The 23,112-nt window shown below is 41.0% G+C and overlaps 1 protein-coding gene across 4 annotated transcripts in view; it reads right to left on the bottom strand.

Moving 5' to 3' along the window:
• Positions 1-23,112, bottom strand: part of TSC2 (TSC complex subunit 2) — a 35,739-nt gene that overhangs the window by 1,948 nt on the left and 10,679 nt on the right. The window contains exons 17-39 of one of the 4 annotated variants that reach the window (XM_067306280.1): positions 22,798-22,904; positions 21,994-22,147; positions 20,837-20,959; positions 19,926-20,060; positions 19,091-19,280; positions 18,529-18,622; positions 18,096-18,198; positions 17,779-17,873; positions 15,115-15,246; positions 13,214-13,378; positions 12,397-12,549; positions 12,128-12,240; positions 11,523-11,744; positions 10,498-10,713; positions 6,485-6,645; positions 5,621-6,123; positions 4,664-4,739; positions 3,606-3,692; positions 2,865-3,051; positions 1,567-1,706; positions 1,278-1,356; positions 466-557; positions 79-177 (exon numbers count right to left, since the gene is read on the bottom strand). In XM_067306280.1, coding sequence (XP_067162381.1) covers positions 79-177; positions 466-557; positions 1,278-1,356; positions 1,567-1,706; positions 2,865-3,051; positions 3,606-3,692; positions 4,664-4,739; positions 5,621-6,123; positions 6,485-6,645; positions 10,498-10,713; positions 11,523-11,744; positions 12,128-12,240; positions 12,397-12,549; positions 13,214-13,378; positions 15,115-15,246; positions 17,779-17,873; positions 18,096-18,198; positions 18,529-18,622; positions 19,091-19,280; positions 19,926-20,060; positions 20,837-20,959; positions 21,994-22,147; positions 22,798-22,904 — 3,426 coding nt within the window. The remainder of the gene's footprint in view (positions 1-78; positions 178-465; positions 558-1,277; positions 1,357-1,566; positions 1,707-2,864; positions 3,052-3,605; positions 3,693-4,663; positions 4,740-5,620; positions 6,124-6,484; positions 6,646-10,497; positions 10,714-11,522; positions 11,745-12,127; positions 12,241-12,396; positions 12,550-13,213; positions 13,379-15,114; positions 15,247-17,778; positions 17,874-18,095; positions 18,199-18,528; positions 18,623-19,090; positions 19,281-19,925; positions 20,061-20,836; positions 20,960-21,993; positions 22,148-22,797; positions 22,905-23,112) is intronic. The other 3 variants (XM_067306281.1, XM_067306283.1, XM_067306282.1) reach the window with 3 other exon arrangements.

Below are 23,112 nucleotides of genomic sequence, written 5' to 3'. Positions count from 1 at the left end.
TTGCCCCAGTTGCATTAAGACTGTGAGGTAGAGCACAGTTATAAACATTAAGGAAGCAGAACAGAATGCTTTATTTACCCGGTGTCTTAGCCTCTTGATATGACGTAGCCTTGCAATCCATTTGGATGGGTAGGTGTCAGTAGGGTTTGATCGACTATGATGAACCTGGGAAGCCATCTAATTTGGGAAAGGTGAGGAGAAGTGGGGAAAGAAGAGAGCAGGCACTGTAGCATAACTATGACAATAAAATTAATGGAACATTTCGGTACAGTTTGTCAGTCACCAAAATAAAGTTCCAAGTTATAACTCTTCATGTGTCAACTGTGACTCAAAGGTTACTTAACAGAAAGAAACAAAGCAGAAAGCCCAATTACTTTATGGAGCCCTACTCATTCGTTGGTAGTCAGCGATGGACCAAGACGCCAGCTGAAAAGAGAAGGTCTCACGGAGCTTAGGGGTACTCACATTAGCGTGCAGGGCCATCTGACGTGCTACAAATGGCAGGTTCTTATCAGAGATGATCTTAGCAACACTTGTGTCTACGAGCCCCTCCATATCTTCATTTTAAAAAAAGAAGAGAAACTCATGTAAAATACAGTTAAGAGAAGAACAAGCCAAACGTTGCCAGTAATTAAATGTACAAGTAATATAAACCTGAGGATTTTCAGCACAGAATCTCAGAAGTTTCCATCAAGCACTACAGCTCCAGCTGCAACAAAACTCACACTGCAACTTAATACAAGCAGCTATTAAATTCTGGCTGCTTCGTAAAGGTTTGATGAGAGCCTGCTGGGCACATTATCCCATAAACCAAAGTGGGAGCTAAGAGCACTCCAAAAGTCCCCATTCGGTAAGAGGAAAGCAAATGCCCCTGCAGATCACTGAAACAGCACTGCTGACTCAGCAAGGAGCCTTGACCAGTTTCCAAGGATCAGGTCCTGCAGTGCTGGGAAGGACAAGAGAGGCTGACTAGCCACAGGGATCTCTACCTCCCATCTCCGAAGGCATTTCCAAGCAATTGTCAGAGGGACCTGCTGTACTCTGCTGACGCTTTGTCTTAAGCTTGAAGACAGTATGAGGGGTACAAAGGGAAGATGCCTCCTATCTTGGGGAAGATTTATGAATAGGACATCCAGAGATAAAAGGCAGCAAACTGGTTTCAGAGGGTTTCTCCTGGAAGTTTTTACTTTTGAAACACAAAAACGCTCCAAAGTGAAGGCAGTTATTGCACCATGAATACAGAAAAGACTGAGAACAAATGTTGGAATGATTCCTACCTTTCCGACACTGCAGCGTCACCAGGTTACAGTCATAGTCAAGTGGTGTGATGATAACATGCACAAAGTTGAACTGACCCTAATGAGAAAACAGTAAAACAGCAAACCACATTTTACTGGCAACCAGCATGACCCTTGTGAATGCCACGTGCTAACATGTGTGAATCCACTGAGGTAAATAACCTTCAATCGTGATTTCAACACTGTTTGCCAAGTTAAGAACATTCTTAAGTTTTTATAAACAGCCAAACATCTGTTTTACAACACACCCGCGAGTAAAATCTTGTACCTTTATTGTTCCCAGTTTAAAGTCTTCTCCAGAATCATTGTAAATGATAGAAACAAAATCATTCCCAAGGTGCCTTTTCTTGTCACAGCGATATTTATCCAAATCCTTAGTGGGCATCAGAGTAGCAATGTGGAAAATGGCTGAAGAAGAAACAGAAAAACCCTTCAGCTGGGCTGGGAAAGCAGTGCTACTGTGGATCTGGGTAGAGGCAAGAACAGGGCCCCTGTCTCAGCAGTGGTCAACACATGGCATTTGTCTGAAAGACAAAGTAATGCCAGCACCACAATAACCAAAAAATAAGTTGTGCTCCCTTGATAGGTTTGTCTTCATTTGCGAGAGCTGAACATGTCCTGGGCCTTCTGGATTGCTCTGCTTGGTACCTGGAGCACGGACCACAGTAGCCAGCTCTTGGTCATGGAAAGGGGACCCTTTGGAAGCTCCGTACCTGCCAGTTTTTATGTCCTGCCAGCATGGCCCTTCTCTAGCACCAGGCTCAGAAAAGTGCATTAAGGGTCTGGCTTTCAGCATGTGTCAGATTTATATTGGAATAAGAGTTCTAATCAAGCTAGGGTAGCTATCTGTCTATGTATATAAAATGAATAGAAGACTGAGGGAGAAATGCTTCATGGCCACAGTACCATGGTGAGCAGAATTTGCTTTGAAGAAGAAGAATTAAATACCTGAAAAAGGAATTCCCGTAACTGAGCTCTGCAGAGCACCAAGGCCACAGTAAGTAACGTGCAGCTGGCTCACTGAACCAGATTAAATACCATGATTCCAGTTGCAAGATCAACTGGGATGAACAGAGCTATATGAAAAATTTGGGAAGTTCATCATAGCCTGTTGAACCTTAGACTGTATCTGCACTGCTTAGTGCTACAGCATCTGTATACAGTTCAACTAGTAACGACCATGGAGAATGACAACCCTCCTACTTTCAATACTGTTCTTAAGAGAAACTTTTAGCAAATTTTTGGCAGGAACACTACCCTCAGTTAACAGCTTTCATAGCAGCTCAAGAACGAACAGCTTATTCTAAAAATCTCTATGTATCACCAAATCAATCTCTGATTGTACAGATTATTTTATAAGCAAGCAGCATGATTTTTTTCATAGATAAGGCATGTGGACACCTCCCCAAAGTTTTAACACACAACATACACAGATATCACAGAAAAACAGGAGAACAGAGCTCCAGGTCATCTTTACCACACCCCTGGGAAGGTTTGTAGGACACAGCTCAGTCTTAAGATGAGCAGAAACCATCCTTCCACTTCCAGCTTCTGGAGACATCTTACCTTGCATAATGTCATCATGCCAACAGTATGTGAACTGTCCATCCTCCCCACACACGTCCAGGCCACCAAGGTAAATTTTATCAGGCTGACAGTCTTTGAGTTCAATGAGCTTCCCTAACCCAGTCAGGAATTCTGTATAGCGATAGGATCCATGTTCATTTGACAGAATAGCAATTTCATTGTTGGTCTAGGAAATAAAAACATAAGAGTCCCACAATGAAAGCGAAGAGTACTCAATCAGCTGGAGTGACTAGGTTCTTCCATTCTAAGATGGGCTTCACGCAGGCTCCAGATCTGACAGGTAGAACAGCAAGACACTTTCTACACAGACAGTCCCAGGGTTACTTAGAGTGCACAACCTGTGCTTGTTGTGTCGGAGTGGTGGACTATTTGCATAAGGCACCACAGTTTCCAGAGCTGGTCACATAAAAAAGGAAAAACATCAAGACTTTCAAGAGTCACCCAAAAATAAGAGAATCCTTTCTTATGTATCAGGGTAATCACAGACAGTACTCAAACTATCAGATATTCACCCTGTAATACAGGCACAAGCCATGAGGATGGCAAAGACTAGTCTTCCAGCATTTTGCCACGCCTCGAGGCACTGCTTTTTAGTGCAGGAAATTAAGGAGAAACAAGGCTACTATGAGAGCAGTACAAATCTCACAGCTGCAGTGGTGGTGCTTGGCCTCCTATTGAAATGCAACCATTAAACAATTAATGCATTTACACACAACTCACCTGGCCTTCTCCAACATAGAGCACTGCAATCTTGTGCGTATCATAAGAAGGAATTTGATCCAGGAGCTGCACTGATCTTTCAAATGTCTGCAATCAAAACATTTGTCATATCTTTAAGCAGTAATCATCTCCAGACACCCTCACCCCTCCCTAAAACCTCTCCAGGATAGTGGCATGCCACGCACAGATTACGACAGTACGAAGAGTAAGCAAAGATTCCCGACCTTCGCTAGTGTCTTCCTCAATGAATGTTGCCCTATTCTGCTCTACAAGAGGACACGAGCATCAGTTTGGGGTACAGAGCAGTGCTATATGGCATCTATCAGGCTTTTTTTCTTTTATACTTCAGATGAGATTAATCTGGCAAACTGCATGGATTAGGTGCATCCACCATAATAAAGTACAAGATCTCTTCATTTCAGCTGCAGGCATGAAAAAATATCATGTCTCTTGCTCTGAAGAACACTTTCAGCACAGGGCATCACCTTATCCCACCCCGTCTCCCCGCTGCCTTGCCACCTGAACCAAAAGTGAAGGGAGACTTTGCCATTCGGTCTGTTGTGCTCAGTTCCACGAGCACACCATCAGCGCTACTTCTTCAGGAAGTTTATCATTCATTTCCCATACTACCACAGAAAGCTCACTCTGCCATCATCACCTATTGCTCAGTTTTCATCCTGCATTCCTGCAAAAGCCCAAACCCCCAAAACCATCCTGCCTTCTGGCTGAGATTCTGCAACAGCCCCAGCAAAATCGCCCAACATCTGAGATCTATTTTATACCCTTGGAGTTGGTCTTCATTTGTTTCAGAAGCAAAACCACCTCAGCTCTCAATCCAGAGCACTACATAAGCACTGTCAAAGGAAAATGCAATCCACCAGAAAGTGGGAGCTACCAGGATTAGCGTACAGAAAATTTCACCTCTGCAGCAGTCAGTAGGAACCACCTTTAAATTGCGCCATCTGAACTGGACATTCTTTACTATGACTGACGTTGGAAAAATAGTGATGATGTTACAAGAATTAACTAGAAGTATTAATTAAGACACCCTTACCTACCTCATTTGGCAACAAAAGGGGCTTGTTGTTCTCATCTCCAAAGAAGGGGGAGTGGTACAACTGTAAAAACACAAAGCTGGAGGCGGGGGGGGAGGGAAACAAGTCCTGTTACTATATACATTAAGTCCATTTCAACCTGTTGCTTATAAGAACGTTATATAGAGAAGAAAAAGAGGAGAAATTACAGTCCTAGCAGAGTATTAGTCAACTTTCAAAGACAGTTTAAGTGCCTGGACTACCTCCAGTTGAGTACGAACCCATGTCAAAAATCAGTCACCATCTCAAACAGTGGCTGCTGCACAAATTCCTTATCTACAAGGCAGTCTCTACAAAGGACGAAGGAGTGGGAAGGCACTCCTGCGTCACAGTTATCTGGGGTATTTCTAATCTAGAAGATAAATCAATTTACAGAGACTCGTGGTTTACAAAATTAACCTGCCATCAATAAGAAGATTGTCTCATAACATAGTTTTGGGCAATGCCAATATCTAATGTTCAAAAAGCAGCTATTAAAGCCACCCATTTCTCCTTCTGCTAAGTATTCTGCGCTTTGTATTTCTTGAAAAGCAAGATGAGTAACTCATCCCATTCACAGCTGAATTAACTCTCGGTGACCTGTACTCAAGCCACAGATGTACATTTGGACCCCAAATTGGGAAAGAGTAGAATCATTAGAAAAATATTTATCTATTTCTTTCATTATTTAAGAGACTTATTTCCTAAGATTGCAAAGTTAATTTGGTGGCAGTGTGTTCAAGGTGTCTATATTAGGACCTGAAACAACAGGTTATTAGTCCTTCTTTTTAACCAGATACTGTTTTGTATCTCTTAAAAAAAAAAAAAAAAAAAAAAAAAAAAAAAAAAAAAAAAAAAGTAGACCGGTTTGAGCAAATCCAGTCGTAGCTCCAGCAATTACGAGCTCACTATTTCTAGCTTCAGATATGCCCCTCCACCCACCTTGGGTTTATTCCAGGTACTTTCTCAGCATTGGAGGCTGCTGTTCTGCTCTTGAAGGCATCTCTCTCGATCCTTTTGCCTCTCCTTGATGGGGCCGAGTCAGAGATGGTGTATCCTCTGGGCCGGTGCCCAGTGGGGGAGCGAGGTGAGGTAGCAGGCACACCACCATCCAACCCACCTGACCCGGTTGCTCTGGCGTCCTCCCCCTTGCCCAACCAACTGCCCAGCCCTTCCCCTTCCAGGTTCCCAGACTGAGATTTTGATTTCACTTCTGTGCTCAGCCTTCTTGTTACTTCTCTGCCGTTTGCATCTTTGAGAACCTCCTGCAGCGTCTGTAGTTCAGGGGAAGAGCTCGACTTGCTGAGCGGCTGGGACGGCTGAAAGGAAAGCTCCTCCAGTGTTCGGCCATCCTCTGAAGGGAGGACTCTCCCGATGGGAATTCCACCCTCTACCAGGTCTTCTGATTTCAGAGATTTTTCCTCTTGACTAGAGGTTGAGGAGGACTTAAAAGAAAAGAAACAAAGATGAACAGTTTTCCTAATAAACAAAATAAAAGCTGACACCGTAGTATTTGAGACACCAGCAGACACTTTCAGTGAAAGATGAGTGGAGAAGTCCCAAATACAAAGAAATGCACATTGAGGGCCCTGCATAAAACAGGTATTTACTGCTGCTGCTCTCTATGCAGTCCCTTATGAACCATCCAAACTCTCAACCATAACTGAATGTGCATTTTGGTATCATTAGTGAGTTCCTAAAGGGGATAACAAGGCAGGGGACTCAGCTGAGCACAGACAATTCTCCAGCATCTGAAGATGAGGTTGCAATACAAGACAGAATTGGTAGGCCGCTGTTTCTCCTTACCCTGCTGTAAGATTCCTGGGGTTTACCAAACCTTTCTTCATTCAGGACTTGTTCAGGGCATGCAGCCTCAAAATCTTCACTCTCTGGAGACTCAGCTGGGGAATCAGTTTCCTTTAGCTCCATTTCCGACGGGCTCCCTTCCTCCAGCACTACCGCTGATTCTACCGAGACACAACACAGAAGAACCGAAGTCTGCAAAGAGGCACAGAATGGCAGGACCCTATCCTTTCCTCTGAAGTACCAGCCTTTTCCCTATGGGATTTCAATGGAAGGCCATGTTGGATGTGTGGTCTAGTTCTTTGATCTCATGTCATGTCAGACTTGTTCCCGGTTTCCCTTTTGTATAGAATAACTGATCAACTTACCCTCATAGCAAAGGGCTGCAGCTACTTTTGTCAAAATAAGTGCAGTTGTTTCCAATTGTTACTGATGAACAAGTAGGGGACAGAATGAAGAAAATGGGACCTTGTGCACATCAATAATCAGTTATCAGGACAGACAGTAACTACAGAGATGTGAGAAAATAAAAGACTGGCATTAAAAGTCCATTATTATCCAGGCAATGAAGACATCAGTTCTATGCAGCTATGCAAAAGAATAAGTCTTTCTTGCATTGAAATGCAATGCTCCTGTGCCTTATAGCAGCCTAAAAGGAGATGAGAAATTTTACTAGGAGTCATTTCCTTGCAGTTTGGCAGTTTTCCTAGTATGTCTCAGTAGAAGCAAAATAATTCAGCCCCGGACACATGAAAAGACAAGAGAGGGAGAGTAATACATGCACTGCAACAATACTGGGAAACCTGCATGTGGCATCTGATCAGACAATATGGTTAATGAAACCACACTGACAAGAAAGCTCCTTGGAAGCCCTGCCTATGGTGGAGGAGGTTATCACAACATATAACTTTGTCTCTACTCCAGGCAGTAACCCTGACCACAGGGATGAGTCTGACCAAAGGCTCTTCTTGGCCTTGCTTTTTTGTCCTGAGGAAAAGGCTGGAGAACAGGAGGCTTCCCGTTACGCACATGAGGGACTGGAAGACCAATCTGAAAGGCCAAGATTTGTTTTCCAAATTAAAAAAAAAAAAAAAAAATTAGCACACACACAAAATAAAAATAATCAGCAAAAAATAAAAGTCACTAAAGCAGCTTTTCCTGGATTGATTTCAACTCGCAGGACCAAAGTTATTTCAAAGAAGCAATTAAGAGTTAGCATTGCACACACATACCTTCTAAAAAAAACGTGCTGATCTGGTTAGCTGTCCAAGCCAGAACACACCTGCATATACCCAGTGCTTCCAAGCTTCCCTAGCTCTTACATTACTGCCAAGATTGCTGTGTTTTTAAATAATGTGAGCACTCTCTAATTACACTGTAGGTGGGAATGGAATAATATGAGCAAGGAGGAGAAGTATAGAAAAATATTTTACGGCAGCATCTTTGTGTTGCTTTAATAGGCCTGTGTCAACAAGAACAAGCAGTTAAGAATACCCTGCTGTTCTACAGAGAACTTTCCACTGAAGGAAAGAAGGTGGAAGGAAATTTCAACTCTCTCATTAAAATCACAAAGCATTGCAGATTATCAAAGCAATGCAGGTGCTGTGCTCATAAGGTATGCAATTTGATCTCCACATAATTTATTTAGGAAGACAATTTTAATGAGGTGGAGAAAGATTTTATGCTGCTATTGAGCCTCTAAAAAGCTTCAATTTATCAGGTTTGCACCTGAAATATATTTCTTATTTTTTATTTAAAAAACTTGCAACCAGCACCCACTGTAACATCAAACGGCTTCTTGTATCAGATTCTAAGGCCAGTTTTCTGTGGGGGTAGCTCTTCCTATGGCATACTCTATGTTATTCTCAGAAGTGGGAGCTTTCAGAATTAGCAGAACACAAAGCCAATTGTAAAATGAAGCCGAAAATAAATAATTCAATTAATCAAGACACTCGGACATTTTGACATGTCATTCAACACTGTGCCTCATGACTCACAATCCACCCCAGCTAAAACAAAAATTGCCTTAAGAAGTTGTTTGCACTTGCAAATGTTGGATCTGGCTTGGACTTCTTCATGCTAGTCAAGATCCCATTTGTTGAGAGTAATGAGACCGGGTACAGACAAGAGACATGAAAGGGAAAATGAAGTATGAGGGATACAGTTTCTATGAATCAGAGGTGTTCTTCTATGGCAATACTTTTTTTTTTTTCCTTAAATATATATAAATATACCTGCCCAGGATATGCTCCTGTGCAACTTCCCTTGACAACTGGACTGGTACATGGAAGAGAAAGAGGCCACTGCAAAGGGAAATCAAGTGAGCAGCTACATCAAAAGGAAAGAGAGACTACATGAAAAAAATTAAAAAGCACAGAGTTTAAAATGTAACCAAGAACCTATTTAAAAATAATAATAATAAAAAAAAAAAAAACAAAGGAAAGAACAAGCTGGGATAAGCTCACTAGATGCCAAAGGGATACTTTCAGGGTAGAGGGTCTCAACATGAATAGGGAGGCATAAACACATTCAAACAATGCAGACTCAAACTGCTCTTGGAAGAATGCATCTTTAGCTTTTAGAGCTAGAAAAGGGAGAAGCCCTTAGTGATATTCTAGCACAAGTAGGAAACCAGTCTGGGCTTTTCCTAAGCTACATACTTTTGGCAAAAGATCATTTTTAAACACACAGAAGAGGAAAGAGTAGAAATACGGATAAAGATTCATGCAGTCTTAGCCTCTAAAAAGGCTAAAAGAGAGCAACATGTATATGACAGTTTGATAGCAAAACTTCTTCAGAACATTAATTTGTCAGACAGTTCTAACAACTCTACAGTAGAAGTTGCATTAACAAGAATATGGCTAAAATAATTTTCTCACTGACTGCCACAGGACTGACATTCAAGTGGGTGCTTCTTTTAACTAATCTGTTAGTGTCTTTGTACCAGAAACTCTTAAAAGTCAATGAAATTGTTCACAAATAAGATTTTTTTTAAGTCATCATTTAATTTTGGCTTGAATTTTGTGTTTTACACATCCTGAAACCTTAAAATCATGTTCTGCCAAAAAGGCCTTGGTCAGGAGTGAGATTTTGTTGTTTAAAGCAAGCATTTTTACTGGATTTCCAAACAACCTACACTATTAATGTCACCTCCACAGAACAGCCTTTTCTGCAGTTATCACCAGTCAGTTGTGCTAGCACTAGCAATGCTGAGAGCCTCAGACAGTTTTAGATGCCGATGATTAGAGCTCTGAGCTGGGGTTACTTACAAGGCTTACAAATTCCAGCTGTTGGTCAACACTAGGCCTCCCAATATTAACAACTCCTGCGGAAGTGAACTAGTGCTAATGTCACCAGGCAGCAGAGTCAACATAGCAACAAGTCTAGGCCCTTGTTAAAATAAAGCCATCAAAAGAAACTCAAGCGATTCAAATGCATGAGTCTGAAGGCCAAACAGTCCTTTTAAAGGGGAATACATCCACAGAAAACAGGATTTACATGCTGCTGTCTCACACTGTAAAAGACAGAGGCAACTAACTGACCCTGAATGGCAAGGTTTGTATTAGGCCATTCTCTTAGGAACCTAGAGCTGTCAGCAGCCAAACAAGCTTCTACACTAAAGACATAAATGGAAATGGAAACGCTGCACAGGAAGATCCATCCACACGTGGGAAGCCCAGATCAGCCCCAAACAAGTGGGAAAGGGAAACCATCCATGGCTTTTTTCATTTTCATCTGGGGAACATTTAGCATGACACTCATTACTCCTCCAAAGAAGGTATTTTTTATTTAAGGAAGAGAGATATTTTTCTGATGGAATATCAGAAGCAAGGAGGAAGGGGATTTTTCACTGAACACTTCTCTGCTATGGAGAAGAGTTGATTTCCTTTCTCCTTACTACGTTATTCCTCATGCTGCTAGCTTTACTGTTCTAGAAGACTTGTAGTAACTCCAACTGACTATAAACAGGCTAGTGACAGCTACGTTGGACATGCTGCTGGCCAGACATCTCTCACCTGTATTGGAACGCTGGAGAAGCGATGGCTTGGCTGTCCCAGTAGCCAAGCTGGAGGATGGGACAGAGAGGGATTTATAGAGAGCTGTTTCTCGGTGTTCCTTAAAACGCTCTGCAGCCATGAGCGCATTGGAGAGCTCTTGCAGGGGCATATTGTTGATATCTGAAGAAAAAGGACTGAGCGGGTTCTCCAGACTCATTAGCCAGCTTGTGTTACCTGGTGGAGACAATTAGGGAAGAGCGTTCACTACTTCCACTCCAGAAAGTTTACAACTCGCAATGAAAAGCATAAATTGTTTTGGGTTTTGCAAGTAAAATCAAAACGGAGCAAGTTTTCAATTCTCCCGACGCTTGGGAGATCCCTTGATTAATTTCCTATTTTTAGTGAGTAGTTCCCAGTACTCTATACCTCACATCAAGCTCTCCAAAAACCACCATTGGTAACTCATCACCACAGCAGACTCTCAAAAGGCATTCAAAATACTCAGGTATTTTAATTAATGATATTAGGTCATTTCAGCTATTTTCTCATGAAGCAACTTCCAGCTGAAATAGACAATTCCCAGTTTATGTTTTGGAACACACTGTACAGGGATTTTTACCTTCAACATCTCTTTCCCTAACAGGAAATGCAACTAGGCACTCTACTCTAGCTATAAGTCTTATTCATCTTGCATCTAGGACGGGAGGCTAAAACACAGCATAGACAGATTTCCAAGAAAGAACACAGTGCAGTGTAAAAACGGGAGGCACAAAGTAGGGTTGACATCATCTGGCTCTATTTCTGTAACAGCACCTAATCTACAAATTAAGTCCTCACTTCAGTCTTTTCACGGGCCTTTTGTAGCTTTAAAACACTAAAGAAAGATTTCAAAGAATCAAGTATCAGATGTATTAATTTCAAGAGGCAGAAGAGTCTATGTAGTAAAGAGGAGATCCATTTGCACTAAATATGAATTTTTCTTCATCAGGTTCCAGCTCCTTAGCTACTCAAAAAAGCCCACTCCACACCCAGGTAAAGAATACCTGTGGGTCTGCGCACCAGGATTTCTGCCCAGCCCTGTGTCAGCAGAGGGACATATGCAGCTAAGTTTGCTTTTTCTTTCTGCAGAGGTGTCTGCGCAGCAGGATTTGTTTTCTCTGTTCGAGATGCAGGAGCAGGAGGACTCTGTATCCCTTGGGAAGCTGAGCCACTGGAGAAGTGGGAGGCTGAATTGTCTAAGGCACCAACACGCAAGGCATGACCACCTAGCAGGAGAAGCACAAAAGAGAAAGGAGAGCCATTTTAGCTACCAAGAAAAATACCTCAGAAACAGCAAGTCTTTTGAGCTCCGCTAGCACCTGTGCTCACAATATTAGGAACTTACGAGAACTTTGAATGTGTTTCTTTTAAACCATGAGGTTAGCTAAATACAGGTGATTCTCGCTGCAAATGCTCACCACTTACACAACCGCCAAAGCTTCCTGCAAGGAGAAGCAAGCATGAGCAGCACCTCCCGAGGCCAAGAGCTGCTGCTACTTGCCCACTATTAAACACAAGACAGGCCCAGATTCTCAAATTAGTCAACACCTAAGTCAAGTCTACTACTCAGACCCAACAGCAGTTATAAGACTCCAGGATAGGAATTTACCAGACATGGATCTGACTCTGTTGCGAGAGCTTCTGCAAACCTGCTGCCCAGCTTGAGATTCTAGCTTTGCTGGAGCTTCTTTAGTTTGTCTGACTTGCGAAACAGGGTCTGAGCTGTGGAAAAAGAAAAATGGTGATACTGAGAGAGCAGTCATGCTGGACAAATGAGAGTCCTCTTTAGTTAAGAGGAAAGCCTAAAAAGATTCGGCATAACAGTGGTTTAACTGACTTTGCTAGGTGAATACTTCTAGAAATAGAAGCAAAGCTTACCTTGATTCTGTGCTGCTTTGGAGCTCTCCACAGTCTAGGCCAAGCAGGGACCTTGTCCCTGTTCCAACACTTGTAGTGATAGTCACTAGCTTGTTACCAACCAGCCATGTCTTTGTCCTTCCTCCAGCCAACAGAAACTCGCCCACGGGAGACCTAGAAACACATTTGTGATGAACACAGCTCTCAGACTGTGGAGCACAGAGGCTATGCAGACAACATTTTCTGCAAGTACGTAGGAGATACTGCTTTCCTCCTTTTTCTGGTGTCTTTTAACTTACTCCCCCCCGCCCTGATCAATGTACACATTATCCGTCAGGATAAGGGATGAGCTGACTTTAATACCAGTTGATAGCAGTGTTACTGCTGAAACACTCCTGGGCACACATTATAGAGCACTATGGAAAGTAGCCTTGCCTGAGCTACAGGCCTCCTTCTGGGAGGGATTAGCAAGAAAAGTAAATGCCCTTGATTTGAAGCCAGCTGGCATGACACTCAGCTCTGTTGCGAAGAGGGTGATTAAGCAGCAAGGAAATAGAGCAAACCACTGCTCAGAGACAGCATGCCACTGGAGTCTACACAGCTTTCAGTGCATCTGCTTTTGGACAGTTCAAGGCTGAGGCAAAGGCTGGCTGGCTCCAATGGAGTTCTCTCATCTAACTTCATATTTAGCCAATCCAGATTTTATCTGCAAGGAACAGCTTAAGAGCCTGGCTCTGCCAGAATCTCAAGTGTGTAACAGTAATTTTCCACTAATAAGGTGAAATATGAACCTCCAACAAAAACATCTCTCCTATGGCGGCCAGTGACTGACTCCTACCTCTTAGGCACTGCAGTGAAGTTTGAAAAGACGTATCGGGCCATCATATCCAGACAGGTCTCGGTGAGTTCCAGATGGAGATTTTTTAAATTGTCATCAGCCTGAGCCATTGAATTTTCATCCGCAGAGCCTAGGCTTGAACTAGTGATGGATGTTTGTATCCGACTAGAAGAGAATGTTTCCAACTGACAGATCACATTGCAAAATGCTTGTCCCTGTCACCCAAAAGATAGTAAGATGCAGAGCAACCTGCAATACATGCATTTGCCAGAATAGAGAGAGGTAGCCAAACATTAAACCCAGAATACTGTCAAGATATTTTTGGATCGCCCTCATATTATGCTTTGTAGATTGTCACTGTAGAATGTATATTTTACCTCAAGAAATTGAGAAATACTTAAATGTCCATCAACTGACTAGTGATGTTGGGTGGCTCATGGGCAATTGCACCAGTCAAAGAGCGAGTGGCAGCACCATGCTTTGCATTTGCTAATCTATAGTGAGGGCAAGCATCCCGTGACACAAGCAACCTGCAGATTCTCCCAGGCAACATGTTGCCCATGAGCCATAAATTATAATGCTGCGGTTTGCTTTTTTCTCTGTTGCATCCTTCACATATTTTGATTTTTTTGCCCCAAACAAATTCAACTGGTATGTAAAGCCTAATTTAATTTGAAATAGAAAAAAAATTGCACTCTGAACAGTACATTTGCACAACAATAGAGAGTAATTTTGCTTTCAAACTAACTGGGTTAGGAATGTAATTTGAAACAATCAGTTGCAATAGTTGGCCGGGTTGTAGTAATTTTATAAAGAAGACTCCTTGTGCCATCGTAATACAAGCTAAGTTGACATATGGCCAAATTTTCATGACACGGGAACTTCTTTGTCATGATTAAGGGTAATTATCTGAACTTTCAGTTGCTACAATTTACATATAAACACAAGAGAAGAGAGTCAGTAATACACTAATGGGGACATTAGAGAATGAAGTGCCAGAAGTATACTCACAATCCAGTCACTTCAGCATCACTCCCCCAAATAAAATATAGTCAAAAGTACATATACAGGCAGTAAAATTCTACTGACAGCAGGAAATATATTCCCTATAGATTAAAGCACAAATCTTCAAGTTCAGATTTTCAACCAACATGTTATAGATAGCAATTTAACATTCAAGGGAAGAGATCTTAAGATCTTTAAGAAACTAGCATAAATTTTCATCTTTCATGTGAGCAAATCAATGCCCATGATCAAAACTTGTTTTTTTTTTTTGTCATGAAAGCAATGGCTTCATATGGGCTGAGCATACATTTCACCCTTCACTGCTCTGTAGAGATATAAGTTAAGGTTTCATGGCCAGTTACTTTAGTCTAAAATACTTCTGTAAGCTCTCTTTACCACAAAGAACAAGTCCCAGACAAGGGCCCAAAATATTCCTCAGTTTGGGAGAAGGGCTTGCGCATAAGTTTGCAGAATATCAAGACCCTCCCACATCAAGTCACTTCCTGGAATGTCAAAGTTTTAGTGAGTTTAAACAAGGATTCTCATTTGCACAGAATGCAACCTTTTTCTTTTCTTTTTTTCTTTCTTTTTTTTTTTCTCCACTATCTTTACTTTGGAATGGAAATTTTTGTTGCTAAAGCATCAGAGAACAGGGCAAAGTAAATATACCCAACACAGAGTGTGATGTGACAATCCAACAGGTGGCACTGGGAAGCCATGAGATATCCATGATACTTTCCCAAAACCTAGATTGCGGCTAAGACCAGATTTTTAATAGCCTAATGAAGTCATGCAAGCATCCCACATGCAAATCCACCCTGTTTCCACCCACCCTTGCAGTAATATTTCCAAGTGCTGAATTGCTCTTGGATTCTCCCCATTTAAAGTGCCTCTACCTGCGGACCACATGTTCAGACACACTGATGCTGCGGGATCGGAAGGCATCAACTGCAGAGGATTCTTTCAGCTCTTTCACTGGAGGAGAGTTATTCAAGCCTTGCTTTGCATTTTTGGCTAGTCTTAAACTACTAGGTGGAGAAGCACCAAGCCCCAAAAGAGGTCACAGGAAGGGAGGAAATCATTGTAGGGATGTAGGTTGAAAGGTCACAGGTCACAGGGTCAATATTGGGGGATCCCGGAGGGTGATATAAAATAAAACAAATGCCAAAAAAGGAAAACAAAAATTAAAACATACAAACAAGCAGAGCTGAAAGCATTAAAAAGACAAACCATATTTTGAAAACAAGATTTAAATGTGCTACAAAACAAATGAAATTAGTACAAGTTAAAACAAAAACTGATTGAAATGATAGTTGGAATACTACACTGTCTTAAACAAAGGCAAAAGCAAAAGCATCTGAATGCAAATTTGGCACAACTTTCTCAAGTCTGAGAAGTTTTGTGCATTTCAGCCATCTCTTGTGTTACTCTAACTCACCATTTCAGAACAGCTAAAAATTGGCTAGTTCCATCGAGAGCAGATCCCAAGTTCCTAAAATGCCTTCCAGTACTAGATAGCAGCACATTCTTCTGAGAGACACAGGACTCTGTCAGGCCATCTCTATACTGCTAGGCCTGGCCTGGATAACAAACTTACACCCTGAACCACAAACATCTGTACTGCTAAACCTCCTCCCAGGGTCAGTCAGAGGTGCCCCTTAGCTTAGATCTTGGGACATGAGAGGAGATTCAGCCCTTCTGAAGGAGACTTATCCTTCTTGCACTGTATGGATGGAATGGCAAGAAGACAAATACCCTTTTGGCTGTTGCTGACTGCATGATGCTTTTCTGTCAATCTTATTTCAGGTGCCTTGAGGAAACCCATTTGGCTTTCAACTGGAACAGAAATGAAGATAAGCTTTCACACTGTCAGGTGCCAGCCACATTCGGGAGACAGCAATTAACATCTAAGAGGCACTTTAATTAGTCACAGTGAGATTCCTGCCTGGCTGAGTACTAATTTGGACACAACAGTTGGCCCATCAGCTCCCATCAGTGTATAAGAAATGCAAATACTTATTTAACCCGTCTGGCTCTTTCTAAACGTGACTTATTGGCAGTCCTCCTTCAGTGTAGGATTACACAGTTCAGATAGTCACTTGCAGGGATCGGAATTTATTTCCTCTTCTCTTCTCCTCCCAGTGATCTCTGACAGATTATATTTTGGTCACAGCTGGAAACGTGACCACAGAGAGCACCGGCTTATACTCTGAGATAATCATCTCCACCAACACCATGCCATTCAGAAACCTTGGGATTGATCTTGATCTCTTGCAACACCCAGCACCTTACCTAAAGCACATAAATGCTTTTTTGAACTTGGAGGGTGAAAACCAAATAACAGTTTCTCAAGCAAAGAAACAGATATCTGCTAGAAGCTGTTTCCTCTCTCACTTCAGCACAATCCAAACTCAGACAGACTTAAAGGCAGTGGCATCGCTGCTGCTCTGGCACTTCAGCTGCTGCCTGAGCACAGCTTACAGTCCTTAACACAGAATTCTGTGGAAAGTGATCCAACAGTGTTAGCAAAAGCAAAGCCTTTAGATACAGTAGTATTCCAACCTGGTTGAATTAAATAGGTTTTGAAAAAAAGATCAGTTGAAATTCTAACTTGAGAGACAAGTGGCAAAAGGCATCTCCTCCAAATTTCTGAATGAAAGCAGAGGGGATGGGATAGATGAAAACACAAAACAGGGTTTACAGCTATAGCACAAGGGCAAGGATGGTGTTTCTTCATTGCAAGATACTCATTGAGCCTTGCAGTTAAAGTAGAGGCACTTTCCCCAGGGTTCAAATACCACTGTATGCTTACTGCACATAAACACTGAAGCAAGTTAAGTTAACCAATTTAGGTAAGCCCTGCAGGTAAAAGGACATTGGAGATCCCCTGTATGCTTTCCAAGCAGTATTCTCCCATCTCTGCAAATGGTATTTTGAAATACTGCTGGCAAAGTACATTCTTACTTCTGAAGACATCAGGGCTTTGACATACTGGTTTCAAAATTCCAAACAGGATCAGATATACAGATATTCCCACCCCATCCCTTCTGTACATTGACTTGACAGACAATACTATGGAAAAACACAGCATTGGCTCACTCAATGTATACATGTTGCTAATTATAACGATCTCTCTGGCAATCATTTAAATAGTCATTACAGGTGAATTATTAAAAGGAGTTAACACTATCAGTATGAATGTAGTCATTCCCTTCTCTCTTACTTCAGGTAGTACCATACTGACACACATCAATCTGAAAGAACTTATTTCAAAAATAAATGAACAGAAAAAATAAACCCCACACCTTACCGTAAATCTTATATAAGAGCCAGGGATATCCTCGTATGTACTATCAGACTGTCAGCTTAGTTTGATTCCAGTTTCTTGCCAGCCTAGGTGTGTCTTTTACCAATCCCTTGACCTAAAGAGGTTTACTTTGCTTGCTTAAATGCACTGTCAGATTTTGGATAACTAAACCCAGCCTTCAGAAAAACACAGGGAAGGGTGTGAGCACTAAAACAGGGAACACATGACCCTACTGGATCCGAATTCAATTTACCTTTTTGGCCTCTCATTCAGGCTTGTACTACGAGCCCTGAAACTGTCCTTCTCTGGCGTATCATCAAAGGAGAGGAGGACATTTGAGCGCAAACCCTGCCAATTCAGACAAACAGATAATGGTTTGAAAGATTAGGATTCACAGCTGAAAAACTACAATCATGGGCCAATGCCCAAGAACTCACATTTAGTTTTGAAAAAGATGTTGACAAGAAAAGAAGAATCTTTCTGGCTTCAGACAGAACCTTTATACTGCTCAAACCAGTTTTTAAGTTGTCATTTTTATTATGTGTTGTTAGATTCAGTAGTATCCATTACCTTTGTAATATAAGGGACAAAGTCCTTTCGGAAGGGAAGTCGACACCGAATGAACCACATAGCTATCACATGATGGGCGAGGCAAACAATGTACTGGTTAAACCTAAAACAGCAGAAAGATCTCCACAGAGTTTAATGCTGTAATATGAAGACTTCCTATTCCAGAATTGAACAGAGTGATTTTTCTACTAGGGAAATACACTGTTAGTTTACATAAGCTTAAAGAAAAAAAAACCTCAGAGTTCAGTTTAAACAGATATTTTGTCCAAGGTGAGCGTGGCCCTCCTTTAGCAAAAGTCTGACAATACCAGGATAAGCAACATCCCAGAAATAACCTTGACTCAAGCACTACAAAAGAAAGCATGTCTCATTCACTTCATTTTACAGTTGAGGAAGAAGAGAACAAAATTAAGTATATTAGCTATGAACTTACTTGGAAGGGTTTGTGTATGGTAGGGAGATGGCAAACACGCTAGCATACTGCTCTGCTGCAAAGTTCCTGTAAAGGTGAGGCAGCCTCGCTAGAGCTGGAACCATTCAAGAAGAAAAAAACAAACACATACACACAAAAAAAGAAACAGATGAAGTCTGAACATAAGCTATTCACTACCACAACTCAGTTTAGTCTGAATTGTTTTGTTTCTTCTAAATCATCGGCTGACATGGAAGTTAACATCATGCTGTAATTCCACGATCACACTATTTAAGTTATATGAAGCTGTTCTTCCTGCCTTGCTGCTTATATCCCATAACTGTATGACTGCACTACACAAAGCATGCCTTTTTTTCCAGTGTGTGCAACTGCCTTTAGTAGAAAAACAGTAGCAAACAAGATGATCAAACATTTATATCTTCATGATTGTGCAAGAGCAATACCAAAGAGCAAGAAACCATTAAAACGCATTGCATTTGACTAACACAATAAAAATAACCATATTCAGTCTAAAAACACATTTACAACTACAGAAGATCAAATGTAGAACATTGTAACTTACTTGAAAGAAATTCCAAGAGAGGGATTGCCATATTGGCAGTAGCAGAAATGTGCGTTAATTTAACTATTAAGACAGGAAGTGCCTTTATAATGATATCAGGCATCTCGACGCTACAGACAGAGAGTGCCACAACGCACTGGTTTGCGCAGCGGTAAATAAGACCATGTTCCAGGCAATACACTATTTCACGCTAGAAGAGTTAAAAAATAATAATAATAATAATAATCATGACACAGTGAAAGAAACAACCTGTGATATACTATCCCCTGACTTCAGTTAGCATTTCAGAATGCCTTGCAAGGTATCACTACCACAAGCCTGTGTGATACACACACTTTTACCCAAAATGCACTCACACAGACACTGGAACCCTAAATAATGTTGCAGATATCCCTGTATCCTAAGCCAAAACCCTAAGAGTTTAACCTTTGACCAGGTAGAAGTTTTAGAAATCATTACTTAAGTTTCTGATCAAACCAGAGATGTATCAAACTCCTCTTTAAGAACCTTTTGTGTCTTTCTGTTCTATTTTTATTATGTTTATTTTTATATTTATCAAGGTCTTTCAGCAGAGGGTAGAGTCACTCAGGAACCTATGAGGGAGACACAGGTGTGGATGGAGAACAGTGAAACCAACTAGCCAGTTAGGGCTGCACAAAGTTAGCAAAGTATTTTGCCACCCCCTTCCACCCCCAAAACAGTAGATGCAACTTTTTGTAATAGAAGAAGAAAGTGCTACCTTGCATTTTAGAATCCTAGTTGTCCAGTATGAGAAAATTCTCTACTATACAGGCTCAGACCCTGTTCCCCCACAGCCTGTTACTTTCCCCGGTACCTGTTTAGCTTTGTCCAGATAATTATGATAAGATATTAACGCTGTCAGTACTGGAACTACAGCCAGATGCAAATCAGTGCGAGAGAAGCCTTCTGGGGTACCATGGAGCCTGTCAGTAGTCTTTTTGTCTGTGAGCTGATAAATCACACATTAAGTTAGAATACATCATGCTAAAAATACCCTCTAAAATGCAGCTGAAAGGCAGTGCCTATAGCTCCATTTTAAAACATTTTACAATTTTACTATTTACAGACGGTGTTCTACAAGCCAGACTTCTTAGAAGCACAGTTTTAGCAAAAACATTAAAAGTAATTCCCTTAACCAGTTTCGGACAAAAGTTCTCCGGGGCTCCACTTAACTCTGACAGCATCATGTAAACATAAAGACAACCTAGAGATGGTACCTCAACAGCCTTCAAAAATGCACACAGAGACAAATGCAAACACATGCTAATCTCCAAAGGGAATCTAAAGCCACATAGCCGTCCATGAAACCTGGTTTTGGATCTCTTTGGACATGAAAGAGTACACAGCTTTACAGAGCAAAGAAGCTGGAGAAAGTCTGCTATGAAGAGAGGCTTGTGAGTGCAGAACAAGATTGCTTGCTCTCACACCCATGTGTGTGAGTACATAGATATATACACACACTATATATATATATAAAACACACACTTATATAAATTGTACATGTATAGTTACACACACACACAAATATATACTATATACGTACATGTGTATACATATTCTCTCTCCCTCTCTCTGTAATTAAACATCTAAAATTACCCTCACAAAAAGAGAAGGTGAGTGAGGACTGACAAACACGCTAATCTTCAAAACATTAGATTGAAACAAAAAACTGTTAAGCAAACTAAGGATCTGGTGATTATGCATCAGTGGGGCACATGGTATTACCATGTAGCTCAGTGCAGAGGCCAGGAGGTCTATGTTACAAGGAGAGGTTAAGAACAGCACTTTATAGCGGAGGGATTCTGGTAACTTGTTGAGGACCAACTTCAACACCTTCCAGTCTGTCTCCTGGAAAGAAAGAAAGAAAACATTAAGGAGCTTTAAGGTGGAATATTTTCATATGATTTCTGTTCAGTTTGAAAGTAAGACCACTCAAACTTCAGACAATATGCCATTTTCTAGAGCAGATGTATGTCTTGCCACAGTAGCTACATAAAAAGAACTATGTTTTATCCAGCTCTAGGTGCAATACTGGCACTACAAACTGAAAGACAACTGCTATTCAGATCTGACTGAGCTCAGTCAGACAGAGCCAGAATTCAACAATCCTAACCACTAGCACAAATTAACTTCCAGAGCAAGACTCTCCCTCAGAATATGACAGTGTCCAAAACCAATATTAATGAGCAACTGACATTTACAGTTCATTAATGACTAAAAAAAAAAAAAAAAAGTATCAGTTCTCATTATACTTCATAAATTTGCAGGAGAAGGGTTTCTTTTAGTTTCAACTGCCCTTTCAGAAATAGGATGACTTTTTTGATCTATGCTGGGCAAATACATTTTTGCCCTTGTCTGTTCTGAAGCAGAGTGTAATGAAAGCCTTGCTTAGTTTCTGAAGAGTTGAACTGGTGCTCCCACTGGTGGTTGGAAAGTTCCACAACTACACATAGGTTCTGCCTATGCAGGAGGAATTAAGTCTTCCTTTTCACATGCTATTTAGATACTCTGGGATGGCATTCTCTAGTCAAAATAGTATTTACCACTAAAAATTTTAAAAGTATGTAACATGTCACATTTGCCTCATTCCATCCTTTTAAAATGGAGTAAATCTCTATAGAACATCAACCAGGAAATGATCACTTAGTCACCAAGGTTTCTTAAAATATCTTGAAATATTTTCCAAAATTGGAATATCTGAAAGCCTTTTTTGTTTTTTTTAAGGATCTATGGTGAATAGATTTAAAGATACAAGTAAAGTAGCCAGCTCAAAAAGCTAAGATAACACTTAAATTCCCAATTCTTAAAGAACTGAGTTTTCCATCATTTTAAATTGACATATTTCACGTGAAGATGACAACACTCATTAAGAGTGGACATACTTGCTTCAAACATTGCAGAAGGACACCAAAGACCATTGAGTATGGCAAATGCCCTATGCGAATGGTAGCATTCTGGGAAGGCACACTGGGACTTCCTGAAGGTGGAGAGAGTGTACCAGTAGGCTTTTTCTCAGAAGCCCTCTTCTCTGCTTCTCTACAACACGGAAAGGCAGAAAAAAAGAAAAATCAAGATCAGAATAGCCTATTCATGTGACCTACAATGCAACTCTATTTGGTAGCGAGTTTGACAACCAAACAACAACATAAACAGCATTTTCAATTAAAAACACCCACAAGATTGCCAAGTAGACAAAAAGAGGGAGAGCAAGGTGGTGCTGGTTTGGTCAGGACAAAGCTTTTTCTATCCAGGCCCCTACCGAATTTATTTTTCAGGTTTCTACCAAAAGAGGTATCATCGGGGTTTGTTACACAAAAAAACATCAGACCAGGCTATAAAATCAAAAGTAGACAGATTTGTACAAATCATTGAATTAAACTTTAATGTGAAAACTGGTTTCAGGTTGGAAATTGCAAACATTTTTGTGAAGCTTTGTGAAGCAGGAACAAAAATTCCATGTCTGAGATCAAGAGCTCCGCAGACAAATGGTTTGTAAGAGCAATTCACCAATGAATGATTTGTCGCAAACCTCCTAGGCTGTAACTACAGATATGTCTAGTAGCAGATTCATCAGGATTTGGAAGACTTAGAAAAATTGGAAATTGCTACTGATGGACTATTAAACTCTTGCAAGAATGCCAAATATTTTTGAAAACAGTATTTGCTAAATACAATGAAAAACCTACACAAAATCACATAGACAATAAGGGCTGAATCTCACTGCTCCATCCTTGTTGGAAAGGCCAAGACGGTGGAGAGAGTCAGCTCGAAGCATGAGCAGGAAATCAAACACCTGCAATAGAGAAGACAGAGGAATAACTCAAAACTCAAGCCAGTGGAACACTTTCCCACCTCCAATACTCTGGCAGGTACAGACAAAGGGGGTTTTTTTGTTTTGTTTTGTTTTTTTAAGATGCTGTGACTAGTTCTATAGTGATCACTTGAAGTCATCACTTCTGGTGTTATGGTACACATGCACACTCCTATTAGCCAAGATGCAT

The sequence above is a fragment of the Apteryx mantelli genome, chromosome 16 (genome assembly GCF_036417845.1).
Source record: "Apteryx mantelli isolate bAptMan1 chromosome 16, bAptMan1.hap1, whole genome shotgun sequence".
In the NCBI taxonomy this organism is placed as follows: domain Eukaryota; kingdom Metazoa; phylum Chordata; class Aves; order Apterygiformes; family Apterygidae; genus Apteryx; species Apteryx mantelli.
The sequence above is the reverse complement of the archived record's forward strand: the minus strand, read 5'-3'. Positions and strand labels throughout refer to the sequence as shown.